Below are 19,460 nucleotides of genomic sequence, written 5' to 3' on the forward strand. Positions count from 1 at the left end.
TGGACTGGAACTACAGCTAGTGAACGTGCTGGGAGTGGAACAACGTCCTAGCGACAAGATCCTATGGCGTGGGTGGCTCTTGCCGCCGTACTTCTGATCACGGGACAGTGTCCGTTCCATTGCTCGGCCCCCTGGACATTCACATTCCTTGGCATGACAACAGGAGAGAGTGGAAAAGGGGGTGGCCTGAATGCTGATCGAGTGATAACTGAAACAATTATAGTTCAAAGGATAAATGGGTCTTGGCTAAGTGTTGTGGAATGGTAGTCAGAAGGCACCCAGGAAAAATACTGACATCTGTACACCTAAGGACCTTGATCCAGAAGAGAGGGGACAAAGGAGGAGGTCTTTAGAACACAATATGCTCATGAGAGCCCGAGGCTTCTGTTTGGCTGAAAACCTGGGAAAGGTCGCATAAAAGATGCAGAATGAGCGTTCCAGCGCTCCAGTGGCATCAGACAGGATCTGATGCGTACACATGGACCAAGATGGGTAAAGTTTGTGACCAACATGACAAGACGGAAGAAGATAAACAAGAGGCCCAGAAAGCTGTCCAGGACAGAAGATTAGATGAGAAAAGCTAAATGCATCATGTGTCTTTGATATGTAAAGATCAAAAGGATTCCGTAAAATTTAAGACTATACCTTTATCTTTCAAAATACTTATTGTTACCGTGATGGCTCCCAAAACTTGATAATCAAGAATTCCTTTAAGTCATGCTAAAAAAATAAAAATAATTTAAAGGCTTTGCTTATGCCCAATAAATAACTGAACCGAATAAATTTTATGTCTTAGATCTAAGACAATGAAATTAACTTGAATTTCAGTTGAAAAGAAAAACAGGTTGACTTGACTGGTGATAAAGTGGGGGGGGGGGTCAAGGGGCACCCCTCTTGCAGCTTCACTGTCCCAGATTCACAGAGGAGAAAGCAACCACGCCACGACACCTGAGGAAGCAGATCAGTGTTTAGGTAAGAGAAACCAGGTGACAAAAGCTAAAATAAAACTGTTATGAGCCTCATTGAAATGGGACGTGAGACTGTGGCTTTCAAGACTAAGACAGGTGTGAACACTAATAACCTAGTCAAAACCAGTACAGGCTTCAGCAAACCAGATGACACAGATTGGACTAAGCATAAAAACTGAACCACCAGGAAGATTGTCGGTCAAAAAATGCAAACATCTGCAGAAGCTAAATAGATGGGATGTGACAGGGAAGTAGAAAGACCAGAATGTAAAAGATTTTAGAAATGAAAACAAGTCCTAGCTTCAGGACAGAGGCAGTATACCGTGGTAGCAAGAACCAGCACCAATCCAGAGAGTCTGAGTCTTAGTATGGAGGAATCAAGAAGACTTGCTATAGAAAGAGGGAATTCAAGAGACAGTTCAGGAAGTCTTGCAAGATGGCATCCTGTCATCATTTTATCAAAAGAAAGGATATCGACTCAAGAGTTATTCATTCTCACGTATGCATTTACCTTAGTCGAAATTATTTCATAACTTCTTCCTAAAATCATACTGCTTCTTATTTGCATTCAGTAATTCAGGGAGCCAAGGGTGCCCCAATGTGATTCTGTTCAGGGAAAAAACTTAATTCTCCCGGGATTGACCAAACGTGTGTGCACATACATGTGCACAGATACATAAGCACACAACACACACATTGGCCAGCATACTTCATTGCATGCGGGTTATTTTCTAGGTGAATATCAAGGAGAACACAGATGTTGCTCCTTTTATCTTGTTCCAAAATAGGAGCACAAATTGTAATACAAAGCACATTTATGGCATAGCAGCCCCACTGTGGCCCTTCAGAGAATCCCTGGGCCCAAGCGGAAAGCATTCATTTAAAGATCTAGGTAGCAGCCCAGCAGACATTCTGATATCACGGCCTGGATGGCAACTTCAACTTCCAAGTGCATTGAACTCCAAACATTCTTAAGGCAAGACAACTCAAAATGAAAAACAGAAGACCCATAGATGCCAGAAAACATCCATACTTAGTAAGGACTAGTAAGTTTCTGAGATGGAAGACTTAAATACTTGACAATCACTTTGCCAGGTTTAACTTACAAACACCGTCGACGTAATCTTTCGCCAGGTTTGCATCTGTCAATACCCAGAGGCCACATTCCTAGAAAGAATAATTATATTTTTTTCTTTTAGGTAAGCATTTAAAGGCCCTCTAACCTAGTATACTTGTCTTCCCCATTCCAGATTCATTCACGCTCATTTCTGAGAGCTGGGTACAAGTATGTGTGCAGTCAGTCAAAATCTCTCTCTCTCTCTCTCATGCATATAATGTCATTTTTAAGGCAAGAAAAGCAATATAAAGGAAGTTATTTCTTTAATGACAACTCCATTCACTTTTCTAGTGCTGAATTTTTCTACTGCCATTTAAAACCAAAAACATTCATCTTTTTCAATTTCTACCAATGTAACCAATTCTCCAGTAGCAAAATATGTCATAAAAGGTTATTTCATAGTGATTATTTATTAAATTCAAAAAAGTTTGCAGTACTAAAAGATACTGCCATGTTTTAAAAATACATAGCAAATTAAACATACCTGAAATACTGAAAAAGAATTCATGAACATGCCTAAATAATATCCTGTGTTATAAAGTTCCAATTCATGAGCCACCTAAGGGGAGAAAACATGCAAGAATAAATGGATGTTTAGTGGCCTTGTTCTGTCCACACCATCATGTTTTATTCAAGGGGCTTCCAAGAGTTCGTGGACAACTTCCATTATTTTTTATTCCATGTTTCCATATATGTGAGGGAAGACTCCATATATGTGAGGGAAGAGACAGTCCACATGCTTATCATGCCTGAAGAGGGCACTATTGAGAAGCAGTAGATATATGAGCACCTGTTCATGAGGCAATGCACCAAATTAGATGTCTTACTTAAGAAGAGAACTCATTATTCTGCTCAGCAATTGAGAGTCCCTAAGAAGCATAGACCTGAGCTTTACCCAGGAGGACGCTAAGTGCCTCCGGGCCAACAAGCCCGACATGCAGAGGCCAGCACTAAAAGTGACTCACATTTCTGGCAGAAATAAATCGGTAAATTTCATAGAGATTATTAATAAAAGTTCTGTAAAATGCCAATTACTTACTTTTTAATGAATAGACAATTTACAAGAGACAAAATGAAAATTACTAACAAACAGAAAAAAAATCACCCTAATTGATAAAGCAAATTATAACATCAATGACATATAATTTTTCCATAATAAGATATTTTCATCTAACACATTATGGTATAATTTGTTTTAAGAAAAGCATTAAGACTCATGACAGATTATGCAAACACATATTTCTTCTGTAAACTGGGCATAAAATCAATGATGAGATTTTTATAAAGATTAAATGTCCATATAAAATACTCACAAATAAGCATTCCTTTAAAGATACACAAATATCCAATAAACACATGAAGACGTATGCAGCCTCATTAGTCATAAGAGAAATGCAAACCAAGTCCATGAGGAGCTAGTCAAATCTACTGGGAAGGTGACAGTTGAAAAGACAGAACGAATACAGGTTTGACAAGAGCTAAAGACAGTGGAACCCCTCAACTGCCGGGAAGAGAAATCGACTGCAGGCACTTTGGAGAAGGGTCCGTCCGGCAGCAGCACAAACTGCTGGACATAGAGTTGCCGTACTATCCAGCAACGCCACTCCGTGGTCTATGCCCAGCGAAAGTGAAAAGAAACGTCCAAAAAATCCGTGCGCTCAGATTGTCACAGCACCAGGATTAATAGTCACCGGAACGTGGAACTCCCCAAATGTCCATCGACGTACGCATGTGTAAGGGAAATCCATGCAGGGGAACATTATCTGGGGCCAGAGAAAGAAATGGAATAGGGGTACCTGCTGTAGCACAGGTTAACTTTGAAAACGGGCTTCGTGGAACAAGCCAACCACAAATGACCAACACAGTATAATGCGAACATGTACTTATCCGAAATGTCCTGGTGGCACAGTGGTTATACATGGGTTAGCAGTTCAAGACCACTGGCCACTCTGTGCAAGAAAGGTGAGGCTTCATTCACCTGTAAAGAGCTCCCGGAAAATTGCAATTCCCCTTTTTTCAGGGTCTTCCCTTCCGTGCCTCTCATCCTGACTTACTCCTTCCTTCATCAACCAAAGTAAAGGTTTCCCCTGGTGGTTTCCCAAGGGAAAGAGTGACAGTCTCTGAAACGGTGACCCACAGGGCCCCGAAACCCCGGCCTCTAGGATCGCAGCGAGGCACAATGGACTCCACAGCAGGGAGCTGAGTAAGCCCAGAAAAGTCAAATTTCTACAGAAAAAAGACCCATGACTGTCACTGGCAGAAGAGGGGGAAAGGGGACTGGGGCAGGGGGAGCCTTAGTGGCCACAGACCACAGAGTTTCTTTCTGTGAGAAATGAAATGTTCTGAAATTGACTCTGTGATGGCTGCACATATCTATGAATATAGTAAAGGCCATAGAATTGTAGGGTATGTAAATTTTATCAATAACACTGTTTTTGTTGTTGTTGTTTATGGTTCTATAAGTGCTTAGCACAGTGCCTCCAAGCCCAAAAATAAAAATCCTCACTACCATCGAGTCAATGCTGACTCATTGTAACCCTCTGAATTTCCAAAACTGTAACTGTTTACCGTGGGGGTGGAGGGTCAGAGAGCCCAGTCTCTCTCCCAAAGAGCTGCTGGTGGTCTCGAACTGCCATCCAGGAGGATCGCAGCCCAACGCATATCACTACGCCACGTGGGCTCCTATTAACACAGTGCCAGGCACCTAGGAAACTCTCTGTCCTTTTTAGCTATTAGACTGTGAAACAGGCTTCTAAAACGGAGTTAGTAACGTGAAGTTCCTATGATGGGTTGAATAGAAAGAAGATATATAATATACTTTCAACGAATTTTTTTTAATGTGCAAAACCATCACAACCCTTTTCAGTATTAGTGTTCCTACTGGAGCCGTGGTGGTGTTCGGGATTACAGGTGGGGATTCTAACGGCAAGGCCAGCAGTTCAAAACCGACCAGCTGCTCCTCAAGAGAAAGAGGACGCTTCCTGCCGCTCAAGATTGACGTTCTCAGAATCCCTCGGGCAGTTCTGCTCTTCCTACTGGGACCTGCAGGGTCTGTCGGAGGGGAGACGGGAGCTGGGGGAGATGGCGGAGGGGGAGAAGGAGAAGAAACAAAGTGACACTGGAAAATTCAGATAGAGCATAACAGGGGCCAAAAAATATTGTGGCTTTTCAGTGAAAATTGGAGATCAGGATTCGAGCCCAAATGCTTCAAAACACATCGTGCCAAGTAGGATCCGATGCAGCTGTTTTCTCTCTTGGTTGGCAGATGTCCAAGCTGTGTGCTGTCACCCCATTCTGACCCACAGAGGCTAGATGACAGAGCAGAGCTGCCCCCGGCCTGGACGTGCTACAAGAGCACACCGCCAGGTCTTTTCTACTAGAGCAGCGGAGGGATGCAAATCGCCAGCCTGGCAGCTAGCATCTAAGCCCCTAACCATCGTGCTGCAAACTATATGGACAAAACTCGACCTAGCGTCTAGCTGCTTCACCTTTGACATTTTTAAAATGTGTGTCAAACTGGAACTCAGCCATTCTATCTACCTATAATCAGCTGGAGAAGTCTTGAAAAGCCGTCAAAGGGCTGCAGATCTCTGACATGGACAGGTGAGAAAAGAGTTGTCTTGTCTGGTAGAAGAAAAACAAGATTCGTACCACACGAAGAGGAGAGTTCTGGAATACAGATCAGCACACTATGTTTCATTCACCAGCAGCTGAATAAAATATGCACACATCAAAAGACGGGGCTCTGCCTCTCTGGAAGAACTGAAATGTCTCTGTGCCTCCCGTGCCCCGCAGCTGCTGCCCCACAAAGGACTTCCATAAATACCAGAGTGGCTGAAAGAAGCAGGTGCTCCATCACCACATTACCAGAGAAGGTTCTTACTGGGCGCAAGTCTGAACCACCTCACAGGGAGGACCCACCCATAGAAGACACCGCCTCAGCGACTGTGTCCAGTGACTCGTGGTTGTCCACTTTACACGGGGGGGGGGGGGGTCACATGTATTTGACTGATACAAGAATAAACTTCGAGGCACGCAGCAAACCATTTTTAAAGTCAAAATGTGAACAAACCAATCATAAAAGGCTAACTAATGAAAAAAGAGAATATCAACAGTAATTCTTAAAAACACCTGGCTAATTTTTGCTATTGTTGTTAGCTCTTTTGACTCTTTGTCTTGTGTGTTTATCGATATAGGAAATCCAGAATGGTTGAATCCATAGAGACAGTAACTGGATTATGGGTTCCCTGGGGGTGCGGTGGGGGGGGTTTGGAGGTAAATGGGGAGCTAATAACAAAAAAGTTATGAAACCGATGGTGGTAGATAACGATGGCACAACACTTCCGGATATGATTGAACTGCTGAACTGGGTATTTCGATTATGACCCAATGAAACTGTTTATTAAAAAAACCTGGCTGCATCTCAGTAATTGTTTTCTGAATGATATTTAATAACATAAGGATATGGCAGTCATTTTTTGGTAACTAGTTTGGCACTTCTTCCTCATTTACATGAGCGATAACTGCCAGACAAATTGTGAAAATTCGGGATTTAAAACCATGAAAGGCTCTAAGAACTGTCTGAAAAAAACAAAACCACCCGCAACCACAGTTTCCCGCACGTTCACAACTCCTGCTACACCAGGTGAGCAAGCCGAATGCCAAAACAGGCACGAAGAAGACGAGAAACAGAATAAGAGAAAATTTCATAATGCTCTCAACAAACTGCCAAAAAGAGTTAGGCCAACTGTAGACTACAGGCCTAGCCAGGCATCATAAGCCAGGCGGGGAGAGCCTGGGTTCCAGCCGCTGCCACAATCAACAAGCCTACCACAGTCAACAAGCCTACCCCAGTCAACAAACTTGCCACAGTCAACAAACTTGCCACAGTCAACAAACCTGCCACAGTCAACAAACCTGCCACAGTCAATCAACAAACCCAGGCAGAGCTGCGTCTGCTTGATGGAAATATTCAGGAGGATGCATCTATCGCAAAAGGAATCTGCCCGTTTTTCACTGGCTCCATTTCCTTTACAAGGCGCTGACAAAACTGCAGCACACCCTAATGAGAAAGAGGAAGGCTGCTGTCTGAAATTTATTCTTGGAAAATTTAGTACACTTAAACAATTCCAAGAAATGCAAGTGCCTCTCAGCAGCACACATAAATTTAGCAAGCAAAAAAGAGAAGCCAAAACGGTCTAGAATCACAGGCTCCTAATTTCATCCTACAGAACAAATTTTGAAGAAACCGTAAAGGCAGGCAGCAAACTCCAGGGAGCTGAGCTGGGTGGGAAAACCTTGGGAAGAATGAAAGCTATCCTAAATTTGCAATATGGGCGGAAGTGGGTGACTTCTGCCTGGGGCAGAAAACACCTAGAGACAGCTGTTGGGGACCAGTGAAAGCGACAGTGTTTAAGTTCTGCCCTTTCTTCTCTCCAGGGGGCAGCCAGGGGCAATCATTCCCTGCAACTTCACTGCCAAAATCAGCACCAGAAGCCGCAGTCCAGACTACTCCCACAGGTGTTCCTAGAATAACACAAGGCTACACCTCTGCCCTGCTGGTGTGAAAAAGGACGGACAACATGACATATGTGGACACACGGCCCTCAAACATTCACCCCCCTCTCTCATTCCAAACCCCCAGGGCTGGTGCAGCAGAACCTAGGGAGAGAGTCTCTTCCGCATGTTCCTTTTCTCCAAGAGTTTAAAAAATAAGAAGCAGATAACAGGAGTAGTTCTCTGATCCCTGGGATTAGTATTACAGTATAGAATAAAAAGAAATTTTAAAAAGTGATGCAAATGTTAAAAATAAATCCTAATGCAAGAAAACAATGCAGCTTTCACCAGAAACCAGCAAAATACAGAAGTTAAGCATTTAACCCAGAATTTTATAAAAGAACAACAAAGGAAATAATAAAAATAGAAATAACTAAATTAGGTAAGAAAAGAAGAAAACAAAAATTAAGAAGATTAATAACTCAAAAGTCATCTCTTTTTAAATGATCAATAAGATAGCTCTCTGGCCAGATTAATGAAGAGCGAGATCAACAAGGAGAAAGGAAGGGAGGAGGGGGAGGAGGAGAAGAGGCGTATACACACACACACACACACACACACTCAAGGTAACAATTAGAGGCTAATAAATTTGAAATATGTGCTACGCATACACATGTATAAATATCATTCCCAAAATGATATAAGAAGAAATAGAGAAATTAAATAGATCCCAAAATTTTTATTTTAAAAACTGCAATGGTGGGCAAAGATTTCTCTTCAAATACATCCCTGACCTAGAAGAATTTACCAGATGAATTCAAACAAACAAGAACTTGTTTGTTGCTATTTGACACAGCTGTTCGTAAAGCCAGGAAAAGAAGAAATCTACCCAGATCGCTCGTGAGACCACGGTAATCTGGAGTCCAAAACTGGATAAGAAAATAGAAATGCAGGCTCGTTTCACTTTTGAATGTAGGCACAAAAAAATTCTAAATTAAATATTAACAACTCAAATTGAAGAGTGCATTAAAAGATACATTGGAGGAAAAAGATACATTGGATAAAGTCAGGTATATTCAGGAATCAAAATTATCAGAAGGCTGACTAATATAATCTACCATTATTAATAAGCTAAAGAGGGAAAATGATACAGTTATCTTCCATTGTACATAAAAAATAGTTTAAAGTGTATTTTATCATTATCATAAAACTCTAGGATCAAAAAAATAACTTCAGTGGTAACTTTTTTATACTAAAAATCCTCAGTAGGGAGGTGGAAAAAGTAAAAATCTTCAATCCACATTATACTTAATGGTAACATTAGGTGCCAAACCCAATGCGCCCCTAGGGAGGCCCTCCTCTGCTCACTTTGGGGTGAGTGGGAGTCGTCAGGCAGGGACAGTCCGAGACCCTTGCTTAACAGAGACAAAGGGTTGTTCAGGTCCAGAGGCAGCAGGAGCTACTTCACAAGTCCTCCTCGCCCAGAATCTGAGCATTGCAAACGGAGTTCTTCTATGTGCCTCTCTGGCCACAATGTTCTCAAAGGACAATTTTCAAGACATGGAGAAAATTTTTTAAAAAACAAAAAAATCTCACCGCCATCTAGTCAATGCTGACTCATGGTAGCCCCCTGTGGGTTTCTGACGCTGTAACAGTTGGTGGGACTAGAAAGCCCAATCTGTTTCCAAAGGATTAGCTGGTGGTTTTGACCTACTGAGCATGCAGATCACAGCCCAATTTATAACCACTGTACCCCCAGGGTCAGTCACCCTTCCATCAGGACGCAGTGAGATAAAACCTGAACTGTAAGTCAAGACTTGTATTCGAACTCCAGTTCTATTATTTCCCAGCTCTGTGATCTCAGGCGAGCGATTTAACCTTGCTGCATTTCACACCTTCCACCAGTAAATTGGTAACAAGCCTCCATAATTCACAAGCTATTGGGAAGAAAAAAAATAAAACAAATACTTACAAAGATATTTAGAAAGTTCTAAGAGCCCAAGGATGCTTTTGTTAACCCACTCAGCTGCTAACCAAAAAGTCAGCGGTTCAAATCCACCAGATGCTGCATGGGAGAAAGATGTGGCAGTATTCTTCCATAAAGAATACAGCCTTAGAAATCCGACGGGCCAGTTCTACTCTGTCCTACAAGGTCACTCACTATCAGTCAGAGTTGATTGGTCAGCAATGGATTGATAGACTTTTATGAATAATGTCAATTTAGGAAAGGTCAAAGAGGGGAAAAATAATAAAATAATTTTTCTAAAAACAAGAAAAATTTTGAGAAAAATGAGCTTTGTAGACTTAAGAGAGATGTACATTAGCTTTACAAGATAATGACCAGAGCGCCATAAGCATTTTCCCTGGTATACTGTTAATCACTGCGCTCATCAATCAGTGGACATAAGTCATAGATCTAGGTTACAACTGAGACTTGCACACAGGATATATCAGGATTAAAAATAAAATGACTAATGAAAGCAGGCTTAGTTAATATACAATCTGTTTATATGCTTCCTAGTTCATAAATTGTCTATAGTAGATTAATAAAAGTAATTTTAGTCCCCCAACATATTGCAGATCCCTGTAATTATTTAAGAACAAAACTTATAGCCAAAATATTTCAAAGTTATCTAATACTTCGCCAAAGTTATCAAGAATTGTGTCAGTGAATTTCCTAGTACTTTCTTGAGTAATTGGTGAAACCTGTCAGTAAGACAACAAAGACACAATTGTATAAGCCTTTCTAACATTACATTGAGGTGCAGATTCTTTTTGTATTTGGAATATATAATGATAACTGATTTACATTTTTAAACTGTCTTCCAGACATTTGAAATGATATATTAAATTTTATTTTTCTCTTTTAACATGTATTTTTTCTATTAAAAATAATCCAACTTACATTTTCCATAGTAATATCATTTGAGGCATTCATGAGATTCACACTTTTATCAACAGCTACAATCCCGACTAGCGAATGAGGCTGTGTCACAGAGATCCTAAGAGAGACTGTCTCAGATGGCTCGGCATTCCGTTTACTCCAAAAGAGGTTTATCTAAAAGGGGAAAGAACAGGATTGACATGTTTCACTTTTTAATGCATTGCTTGTGTCCTACCAACTGTTAAGAATCACGCAAACTTTGGTAAAGATTCTCTATTTGCCTTGGTTTAAGGACAATTCTAAAACCATATATAAGAAATAAGAAAACTTTACTCCCAAAGTGTTTGCCAATCATGGAATTTTGCAGAGAGAAATCATCTGAATACATAAATTATCCTTCTCTTTTCTACCTTTCTTCCTACTTTTTTCCAGCCTCTAGCTACAACCTTCCAGTCAATGGTGAGTAGAAAGCAGCAATGTCCAGCACACCTGGGCAGGCTAGTAACCAGGAGGAAGACAGCAAAGTGGAAAGAAACAACAGATGCCTACAAGTTCTCAACCTAGACTTTGAATTGAGAACAAATCAGACTTCTCTGGGAATTCACAGAAGGACTTGGGCTTGGGGCAGTGGGGAAAGGTATAATCGGACTAAACAGTAACTAGCCATCGTGCTCTGTGTCTCACAGCATGTGTCTAACCACAGAATACTCACTTCGTTCCTCACAGGACGTTCCTACTGGGTGTTCATTAAGAGTACCATTCATCTCATCACTGCTGAAACAAACAGCTTTGTCCTGAAGGCTCTTCCTACTAGCAATCAATTTTCCTTGACCAGCTCTATAGCAACATTCCACTGCACCAGCGATTTTGCCCTACCTGTCAGACCACCCTTTGTAGTTTACTTTTCTCCACCTAAATCCTACAATAAGGAGCCTGTGTGGGACAGTGAGTTCAGCATTGGTTGCCAACCACAAGGTCAGAGGTTCACAACCACCAGCCGCTCCAAGGGAGAAAGATGAGGCTTTCTGATCAACAACCTCACAAATCCTAAGAAGCAGTTCTCCTCTGTTCTGTAGGGTTGCTATGAGTCAAAACAGACTCGACAGCAGGGAGTGTGGTTTCCTTTGACACACTGAAAAAGAGACAAAATGAAGACGTGGCTACAAGATTATTGTCTCAGACGGTGTCATTCTCTCCCACATTCTTCATTTCATTTTCACACCAATATCAACATCACACCAATTTTAAATGACCAAGAAAGGAAACTTCTATAGTAGCACTGGCATTCCTTCCCAGAGCAATGCTGTCTCAACCTTTTGAGACATCCTGAAATGACTGAGCTACATCCTGAATGGATTTGCATTCAAGTCTTAAAGCCAAGAATCATATCTTACAAATAAGATCCAGAGTGCTCAATAAATCCACACAGGAAATGGCATAAAGAGCAGCTAAATAAGAAGAGGCTTAACCATCACCTAGAAATAAATAAGGTACATTTCTAATCAGTTTGTCTTCAAGATAGTTTGTTTTGAAAAGAAGCGTTACACTTAATTCTTACCTTATTTTTAAACACAAGCTGAACAGGAACTTTTAGAACATCGTTTACAATTTCCCCATCATCTTCAATATAATACACAATAATACAGGCTCTTGGAGCCCAAGAATGTTCTGGTGTTAAAGAGAAGGTTGCTGAATTTTGTTTGCCTACAGATACTAACTGTCCTCTGGATACTACCTGAAAGCAAGAGTAAACAATTTTAATATTAAAAGAAAGCTGAGAGTCTCCAGTGCAACTACATTTATCACAATTTTAAGCACACACACTTTTCATGTAAACCAGCTTCAAAACCCTTCTGAGTACAAGGACGCCTCTCTGACAAGCACAGCAGATGCCAGAGGGCTTCAAAAGAGTACATGGAACAAGGGAACTCAAATATCGAGTCTTTTTCGTCCCCGACATGCATTGGGAAACAGAAATAACTATTAGCTACGGCCACATGGCCTGGGCACAGTTCCACAGTCAAGACCCTCCTCTTGGTCAGAATGAAGAGAGCACCACAGGAGAGAGGGCTGAGCGAATTTACAAGGCACTCATATTGACTTCATTTCTCTTTTTGTGGTCTTATATTCTGTGATTTCTCTAAATGTTGTTTCATCATCGCTTAAATTTTTAAAGCATAATGCAAGATTTAATTATTGCTCATAAGTTGGGAATTAAAAGACATCTGATGGAAAAGATATTTTAGTGTACTAGAAAGAGGACGGCCTACATAAAATCCAGTTTAGTCTAGACATATGATAAGGACCATTTAAGAGGATTCTATACTAGATTATAAATTTACACTCTGCAGGAGATTACCATATAGCTTAGCTCCTTCAATGGCTTGTTGCTATTAACCACCAACTCAAATGGCGATCCCACCTAGAAAAAAAATCTTCATCAGCATATACATATTCACAATAAGACAGCCCAAATTATCTGCAATTACAAGTGAATTATAAGCATTACCTTTATATTTTCATTTTTTATTTTTAGCTGGATGTATGTATTACTAGGAGACTTAAACATACCATGAACTTCCATGCTATTTACAGTATCAAGAAAATGGGCCTAAAACAGAAGAAAAGGGAGTTACTGATTTTCATCTTTAACAGTACTTGATAAAAGATGCTGAACAATTACTAAAATCCAAATACTCTTTTTTCCATGCAGAAAAAAAATGAATTCACTAGATATTAGATCTTCATCACACTATGGGTAATACTATAAAGAAGCTGATAGCTTTAAAACTTCGAAAATATCTTCACAAAAAAAAAAAAAGCAGCAGCCAGATGGCTAAGGATTCTTAGCTAGCCACTCTGGGAATAAGAGGTTGATAAAGGTGTACACGCATATGTATGTGTATACATATACTTACACACATTAACTTATATACCTTTACCAACCTCGTGTGTATACATACTTATACATGTTAACTTAATCACCTTCACCAAGCTCGTGTGTGTGTATATCTATATATATACCTTTACTAAGCTCTTATTCCCTGAGTGTGTGTATATATGTGATTATGTATACTTATACATACACATACACACATATTCCTCTTATATTTCAGCTCCTGCCAAAATGGAATTTGAAATGACTGAAAAGTCGACCTAAGTTGGGGAATTAACAAGCTTCTCCATTGTATCTCTGAGATAGTTAAAGTTTATTGTGCCAACCTGGCCGACAAACACATGTGGGGTTAATTGAAGGGCAGAGAATTAAATGGCTGAGTATCTCCTTTCTAGTTCTTGGGTCTCTTGCTTTTTGAAGGTCGGGCCAGGATGCACCTGCGTTAGCCAGTTCCCTGTTTCAGCTGACAAAGCTGACTTCCTGTGAGACATCGCTGAGGAGAAGCCACATGAACCTACCCTGATGCAGCCCTGGGTGCTGAAGCAGCCGTGTGGAGATCCCTGCCACCACTGAGATGCTTACACGTTCCCTGATTCGGCTTTCCTCCTGCAGTCGGCATCGTTGTGTGTGTTTTGTGAGATAGAGGAGGACTTTGTGGATTGGTGTCGGACATATAGACTAATGTTGGACTTGTGGGCTTTGACAACACTGGGTTGGGATGTTTTCTTACCCTTTATATAAAACTCTCTCTTACACATATGAGTTTCTGTGGATTTGTTTCTCTAATGTACCTAGAACTAACACAATCTTCATAGTCTACATTTTCTACACTCTTCAATTTGAACTTAAAAGGAAGCACTAACAGTCTAACACTCCACCACCGCTGTCCTTAGATTACTTTTAACACTCTGGCCCATATTTTCTGTTTTGTTTTGTTTTGTTTATAATCATTTTATTGGGGGCTCATACAACTCTTATCACAATCCATGCATCCATCCATTGTGTCAAGCACATTTGTACATTTGTTGCCATCATCATTCCCAAACATTTGCTTTCTACTTGAGCCCTTGTTATCAGCTCATTTTGTCCCCTCACTACCTACCTACCCTCCCTCACGAACCCTTGATAAATTATAAAGTATTATAATTTTGTCATATCTTACACTGTCCGACATCTCCCCTCACCCACTTTTCTGTTGTCTGTCCCCACGCAGGGGAGGGGGCTGTTATATGTAGATCCTTGTGATCGCTTCTCCCTTTCTACCCCACTTTCCCTCCACCCTCCCGGTATCACCACTCTCACCACTGGTCCTGGAGGGATCATCTATCCTGATTTCCCTGTGTTTCCAATTCCTATCTGTACCAGTATACATCCTCTGGTCTAGCCAGATTTGTAAGGAAGAATTGGGATCATAATAGTAGGGGGAGGAAGCATTAAAGAACTAGAGGAAAGTTGTATGGTTCATCATTGCTACACTTCACCCTGACTGCCTCGTCTCCTCCCCAAGACCCTTCTATAAGAGGATGTCCAGTTGCCTGCAGAAGGGCTTTAGGTCCCTACTCCGCACTCCCCCTCATTCACAATATGATTTTTTTGTTATTTGATGCCTGATACCTGATCCCATCGATACCTCGTGATCACACAGGCTGGTGTGCTTCCTCCATGTGGGCTTTGTTGCTTCTGAGCTAGATGGCCACTTGTTTACCTTCAAGCCATTAACGTCCCAGACATTCTTGCTTTTGATAGCTGGGCACCATCAGCTTTCTTCACCATAATTGATTATGTACCTGCTTTGTCTTCAGCGATTGTGTGGGGAAGGTGAGCATTATGGAATGCCAGGTTAATAGAACAAATTGTTCTTGAATTGAGGGAGTGCTTGAATAGAGACCCAATGTCCATCTGCAACCTTAATACTTAAATATATGTACATAAATCTGTTTCCCCATCATTGTATATAAATATATTTACATATATCTGCCTGTATTTAGACCTCTATAAATGCCCTTTGCCTCCAAGTTCTTTCCTCTATTTTCTTTTACTGTCGTCTTGTCTCGCTATCATGCTTAGCCTTCATTTGGGTTTCAGCAATTGTTCTAAGTTACATTGCCCTTGATCAAGCCCTACCATGGCCCATGTTTTCAAAACAGAAACTGTACCCATTTCCTGTGCATTTTGGCCTCCAGCAGTTTGCAGGTCCACCACAAGATTGCCCTCCTCATGATGTTTCTGCCCAATAACAAAATCCTGGGAAATGGTGTTACCTTCAATTGCAGCTCCATGGAATCAGCCAGGACTGGGAATTCAATCTTACAGACTCCATTTGAGGGAAGAGTGAAATTCATGATCTCGACAACTCCTTCCTGGTTTCTGGTATTCCATCTGCTCCTGAAGTAGGTTTGATTTCTTTGTGTCACTGTTATAATCACATTATTTCTTCTTTCTTCAAGAGTCAACTGATGGCCATCAGAACGAATTATCTTTACCTAATATTCAAAACACAGCATTTTTAAAACAGTTAGTAAGAGAGACAATGGATTTAATTTTAATCTTAATGTAGTTTCCACTTCTGCTATTTCCATGAAATTGAACTCTCAAAAATATTTTCTTGTTGGAAACTTCTTCTTTGGAAAAGAAGACAAAATTCATTTTAAAACAATAATGTCTTATATATCTAAAGCTGGGTTGCTGGCCATCCCGCCTGAGGGGCGTACAAAGGCACAAAATCATGAGTACCAGTTAATATCACACGCCTCCCCAAGCAGAAGCAGTTCTAGCCATCACAGAAAGGGAGCAGTATAGCCCATGAATGACATTATAAATATCCAAATCCCTCTTGACAGAAGAAAAGTCCCCCATCCCTGATCTCAAGGGGAAAAGTACGGAATCCCTTTTCTGTGGAGCATAAAGGTTTTCTGAAAGCACTATTCCCCATTGTATTTCACTATTGAGCTCATTGCTTTAGAAAGGAATTAATTATTAAACATACCAGTATTAACAGTATTAAAACCAGCTTAATCTCGGAATTAAGCTTACAAACTTACAGTGGCTGTGAAGTTGAGAGATGGCTTCAAGACAGTTGCATAATCAAAAAATTCAATCATGTAATCGTTCTGCTTGAAAAACACATTGGAGCTTGCATTCCTAGAGATACCTGTTTGGGAAATGGCATCATTGAGAAAGTACAGGTAATAGCTTACCAAGCGCTTCTACCGCCAACAGGGCCCGGAGAGGCATCCTCCTTCCCAGATTACTGACCCCTCCTGGACACCATCACTGCCCCTGTGGTGCCAACGGCATGTGCACCAGCAAATGGGTGCCGCTGGAAGAAGCACCTTTTGGTGAAAGCTGCTGACTAGTAACGGAAACACCTGAGGAATTAGCCTGTGTTTCCTCATTTAAGAGAAAACTCCAGGAGGCAGAGGAACCCAAGGCCTCTAAGCAATAGAAGAAAAGACGGTTTGCTGGAAATGAAGGCCTTTCCACAGAGGGCCCCAAAGGCAGTGAGGGTTTGGTTTTCCGTGTAGTTCTCAGGTGGAAACGTCTGAAGAGCAGAAATCGGGAGGAGAAGGATGCAAATAGCTGTCAGAGGTGGTTGAAGTGAGACTTCTGTAGACAATAATTTCACTCGTGATAGCATTCTGAAAGTTAGAGCGACTCATGAAAATGTCCACATTCAGTAACATCTTTGAAAAGGCAATCTGGTTCCAGAAGAAGGCATCGGTCTCAGAAAGGGGACAGAACGAATACGACATAAATAACCAACCCTGACTTCGAAATCTACCAACCTGTGAGTGAGTCCGTCACCGTGGCTAAGATTTCGACGGGCCCAGGGGAAGAAAGTTCCATGTGGTCATAATGCCCATCCGAAAAATCCATGACCTTTTTCATCTCTTCATCATTAAAAGAGAAGTTTGTAGATCCTTTTATCTGTTTTATTAAAATGTTACATTTTATTTCTCTCAAAGCAATTCAAACCTCAGGAACAAAAGAACTCCATCTGAGTAGTCACAACAATATGATGTACTTTGGTCTCATGACTGGATTGCTTTAAATAAGTAGGTGGATTAACTGCACGGGCTGGGGTCAGCCGTTAAAAACACCAGCATTCCTCATGAGAAAGAGAAGCCTTTCTACTCCCATAAAGATCACAGCCTCAGAGACCCACACGGCCCTTCGTTCAGCCCCGGGAGCCCACTATGAGTCAGAACTCGACTCAACGGCAGTGGAGTTTTGGTATGCTGAGCAGCTCTTGATGTCCTTAAACCGCTACTGTTTTATAATTCAAAACAAAATCTTATTTCTAGAAAAAATACATAGTTTTTCCTATTTATAAATTACAGAAATCTTTTAAAGTTACCTGAAAATGTTTTGTAATATTTTTCTTCACTCCCCAAAAGGATAAAGGTAAGAAAGTAAGTGTTACATCTCCTTTCACTGGCTTTCCATAGGTGTACCTGAAAAACAACAGTCTTTTGTGACATTCTCAACCTGATAGTATCAAAGTAATATGATTTTTTTAAAATAGTCTTGCAGATGGCTAGACTGGCAATTCAACATAAAAGAATGATATTAAAGACATACCTACCCTATGAATTTTCCAGAATAAACACAGTCAGGAATATCCCCTAATAAATGGTGATTCTTAAATTAAGATTTTTAAATGGGAGGGCCTTTATAGGCAATACCTCAAAATGGCTTGTAATGCACTCTTTGCTCAACCTCTGATCTGCTGAGGTACCCCAGAGAAAAGAGTATCATAATTAGAAGTGACAGTTTCCTGCCCAAAGCCTTTCAAGACTGTTCAAATCATTTACTTCTGCAAATCTGAACGGGCCCACTAATTATGGGTCCAGGAGACATCCCAGCTTTGGAAGATTTTTTAAATGTTAGCTGAAATTTCTTTTGCCATGACCTATTACAGCATGTTCCATCATTCGCCAGGAGAGCTTATTAGATCATAGATTCAGATGCCCAAATGTTATCATGGCTATCAAAACCTGGTTCCACGTCATCAACCTGGGAAACTTTAAATAGGATTGTTTTTCCCAAAAACTTCAAACTGAAAATACACAGCCCAAAAGGCACTACATATTTTATTGAAGAGGATTTACAGGTAGCAATTAAGCTCATGAAGAAATATGCAGTATCATGAGCTATAAGCCATTTCTCCTCAGTGAGGAACTGGGATGAAGGGTGGTCCTCGGCAGGGATGGCGATGGACGAGTCATAACAAAATGTGTACAAACTGCTGAACATCAAAGTGATCATCTGCTCTGCAAACCTTCACTCCGCTCACAATAAAAATGTGAAAAAAGAAAGAAACTGCTGAATGCTTCCAGATTCTATTTAGGATAATAACCCCCACTATGCATGTTTCACAGTTATTATAACCAGTTGGTTGCTTGGAGAGCTCCTTCAATTTCACATTTAAATCAAAATTGAAGATATTTGTGTCTAAAAATATTTTAAATTATGTCTGGATTTTAAACCTCCCTGTACTATCAAATGTTGAAAGTCTACTTAAAATTACTATATTCTGGCATTCCACTTATGCTTTAACTTCATAATCAGTAAGATATAAGCAATTTGGGGGACTCTTTCAAAGAGTGAATTTGATGCCAAATTGCAAATAATTTTTCTCATTAATTTTATTGTATTAACCTTGTTTTCTTTAGGAAGGGTGGTACAACTGAAGATGAATTTGCTTTTTTTTTTTTTTTACTTCATTGGAAATATACTTTTTCTTTCATTGCCCCGATGAGGAGCTGCTTATGAGTTCAATTAAAAGAATCGGGAAGCAGGAGTTCACTATTACGATTTACAAAATGTAAGGCAAAATGGACTCACTTGCTTGGCTCAACATTTCACAATAAGCTGGAAATACATTTATTTAAAAAGGTATTCTGGCACTGAAATGAAAGCAACTAGAATAAACTAATTATTCAGAAAGTAATAGTTTAAGAGTGTTTGAAAAAAAACAAAGATATTCTTTGACAACTTTATTACCAAAACATGGACCATTTTTTCCTGAAAATATAGCACAAAGGGTCTATAAAAGAATACCTGAAAATTAATACAATTGATTTTCCTCTCCAGCTT

At 40.4% G+C, this 19,460-nt stretch overlaps 1 protein-coding gene across 2 annotated transcripts in view; it reads right to left on the reverse strand.

Moving 5' to 3' along the window:
- CD109 (CD109 molecule) overlaps positions 1-19,460 on the reverse strand; it is a 186,327-nt gene that overhangs the window by 44,236 nt on the left and 122,631 nt on the right. For both annotated transcript variants that reach the window (XM_075554889.1, XM_075554888.1), the window contains exons 9-18: positions 17,719-17,815; positions 17,147-17,288; positions 16,403-16,512; positions 15,623-15,844; positions 12,975-13,076; positions 12,825-12,887; positions 12,024-12,200; positions 10,487-10,639; positions 2,570-2,644; positions 2,075-2,135 (exon numbers count right to left, since the gene is read on the reverse strand). In XM_075554889.1, the coding sequence (XP_075411004.1) occupies positions 2,075-2,135; positions 2,570-2,644; positions 10,487-10,639; positions 12,024-12,200; positions 12,825-12,887; positions 12,975-13,076; positions 15,623-15,844; positions 16,403-16,512; positions 17,147-17,288; positions 17,719-17,815 (1,202 nt within the window). The remainder of the gene's footprint in view (positions 1-2,074; positions 2,136-2,569; positions 2,645-10,486; positions 10,640-12,023; positions 12,201-12,824; positions 12,888-12,974; positions 13,077-15,622; positions 15,845-16,402; positions 16,513-17,146; positions 17,289-17,718; positions 17,816-19,460) is intronic.

This window comes from Tenrec ecaudatus, chromosome 7 (genome assembly GCF_050624435.1).
Source record: "Tenrec ecaudatus isolate mTenEca1 chromosome 7, mTenEca1.hap1, whole genome shotgun sequence".
Taxonomy (NCBI): domain Eukaryota; kingdom Metazoa; phylum Chordata; class Mammalia; order Afrosoricida; family Tenrecidae; genus Tenrec; species Tenrec ecaudatus.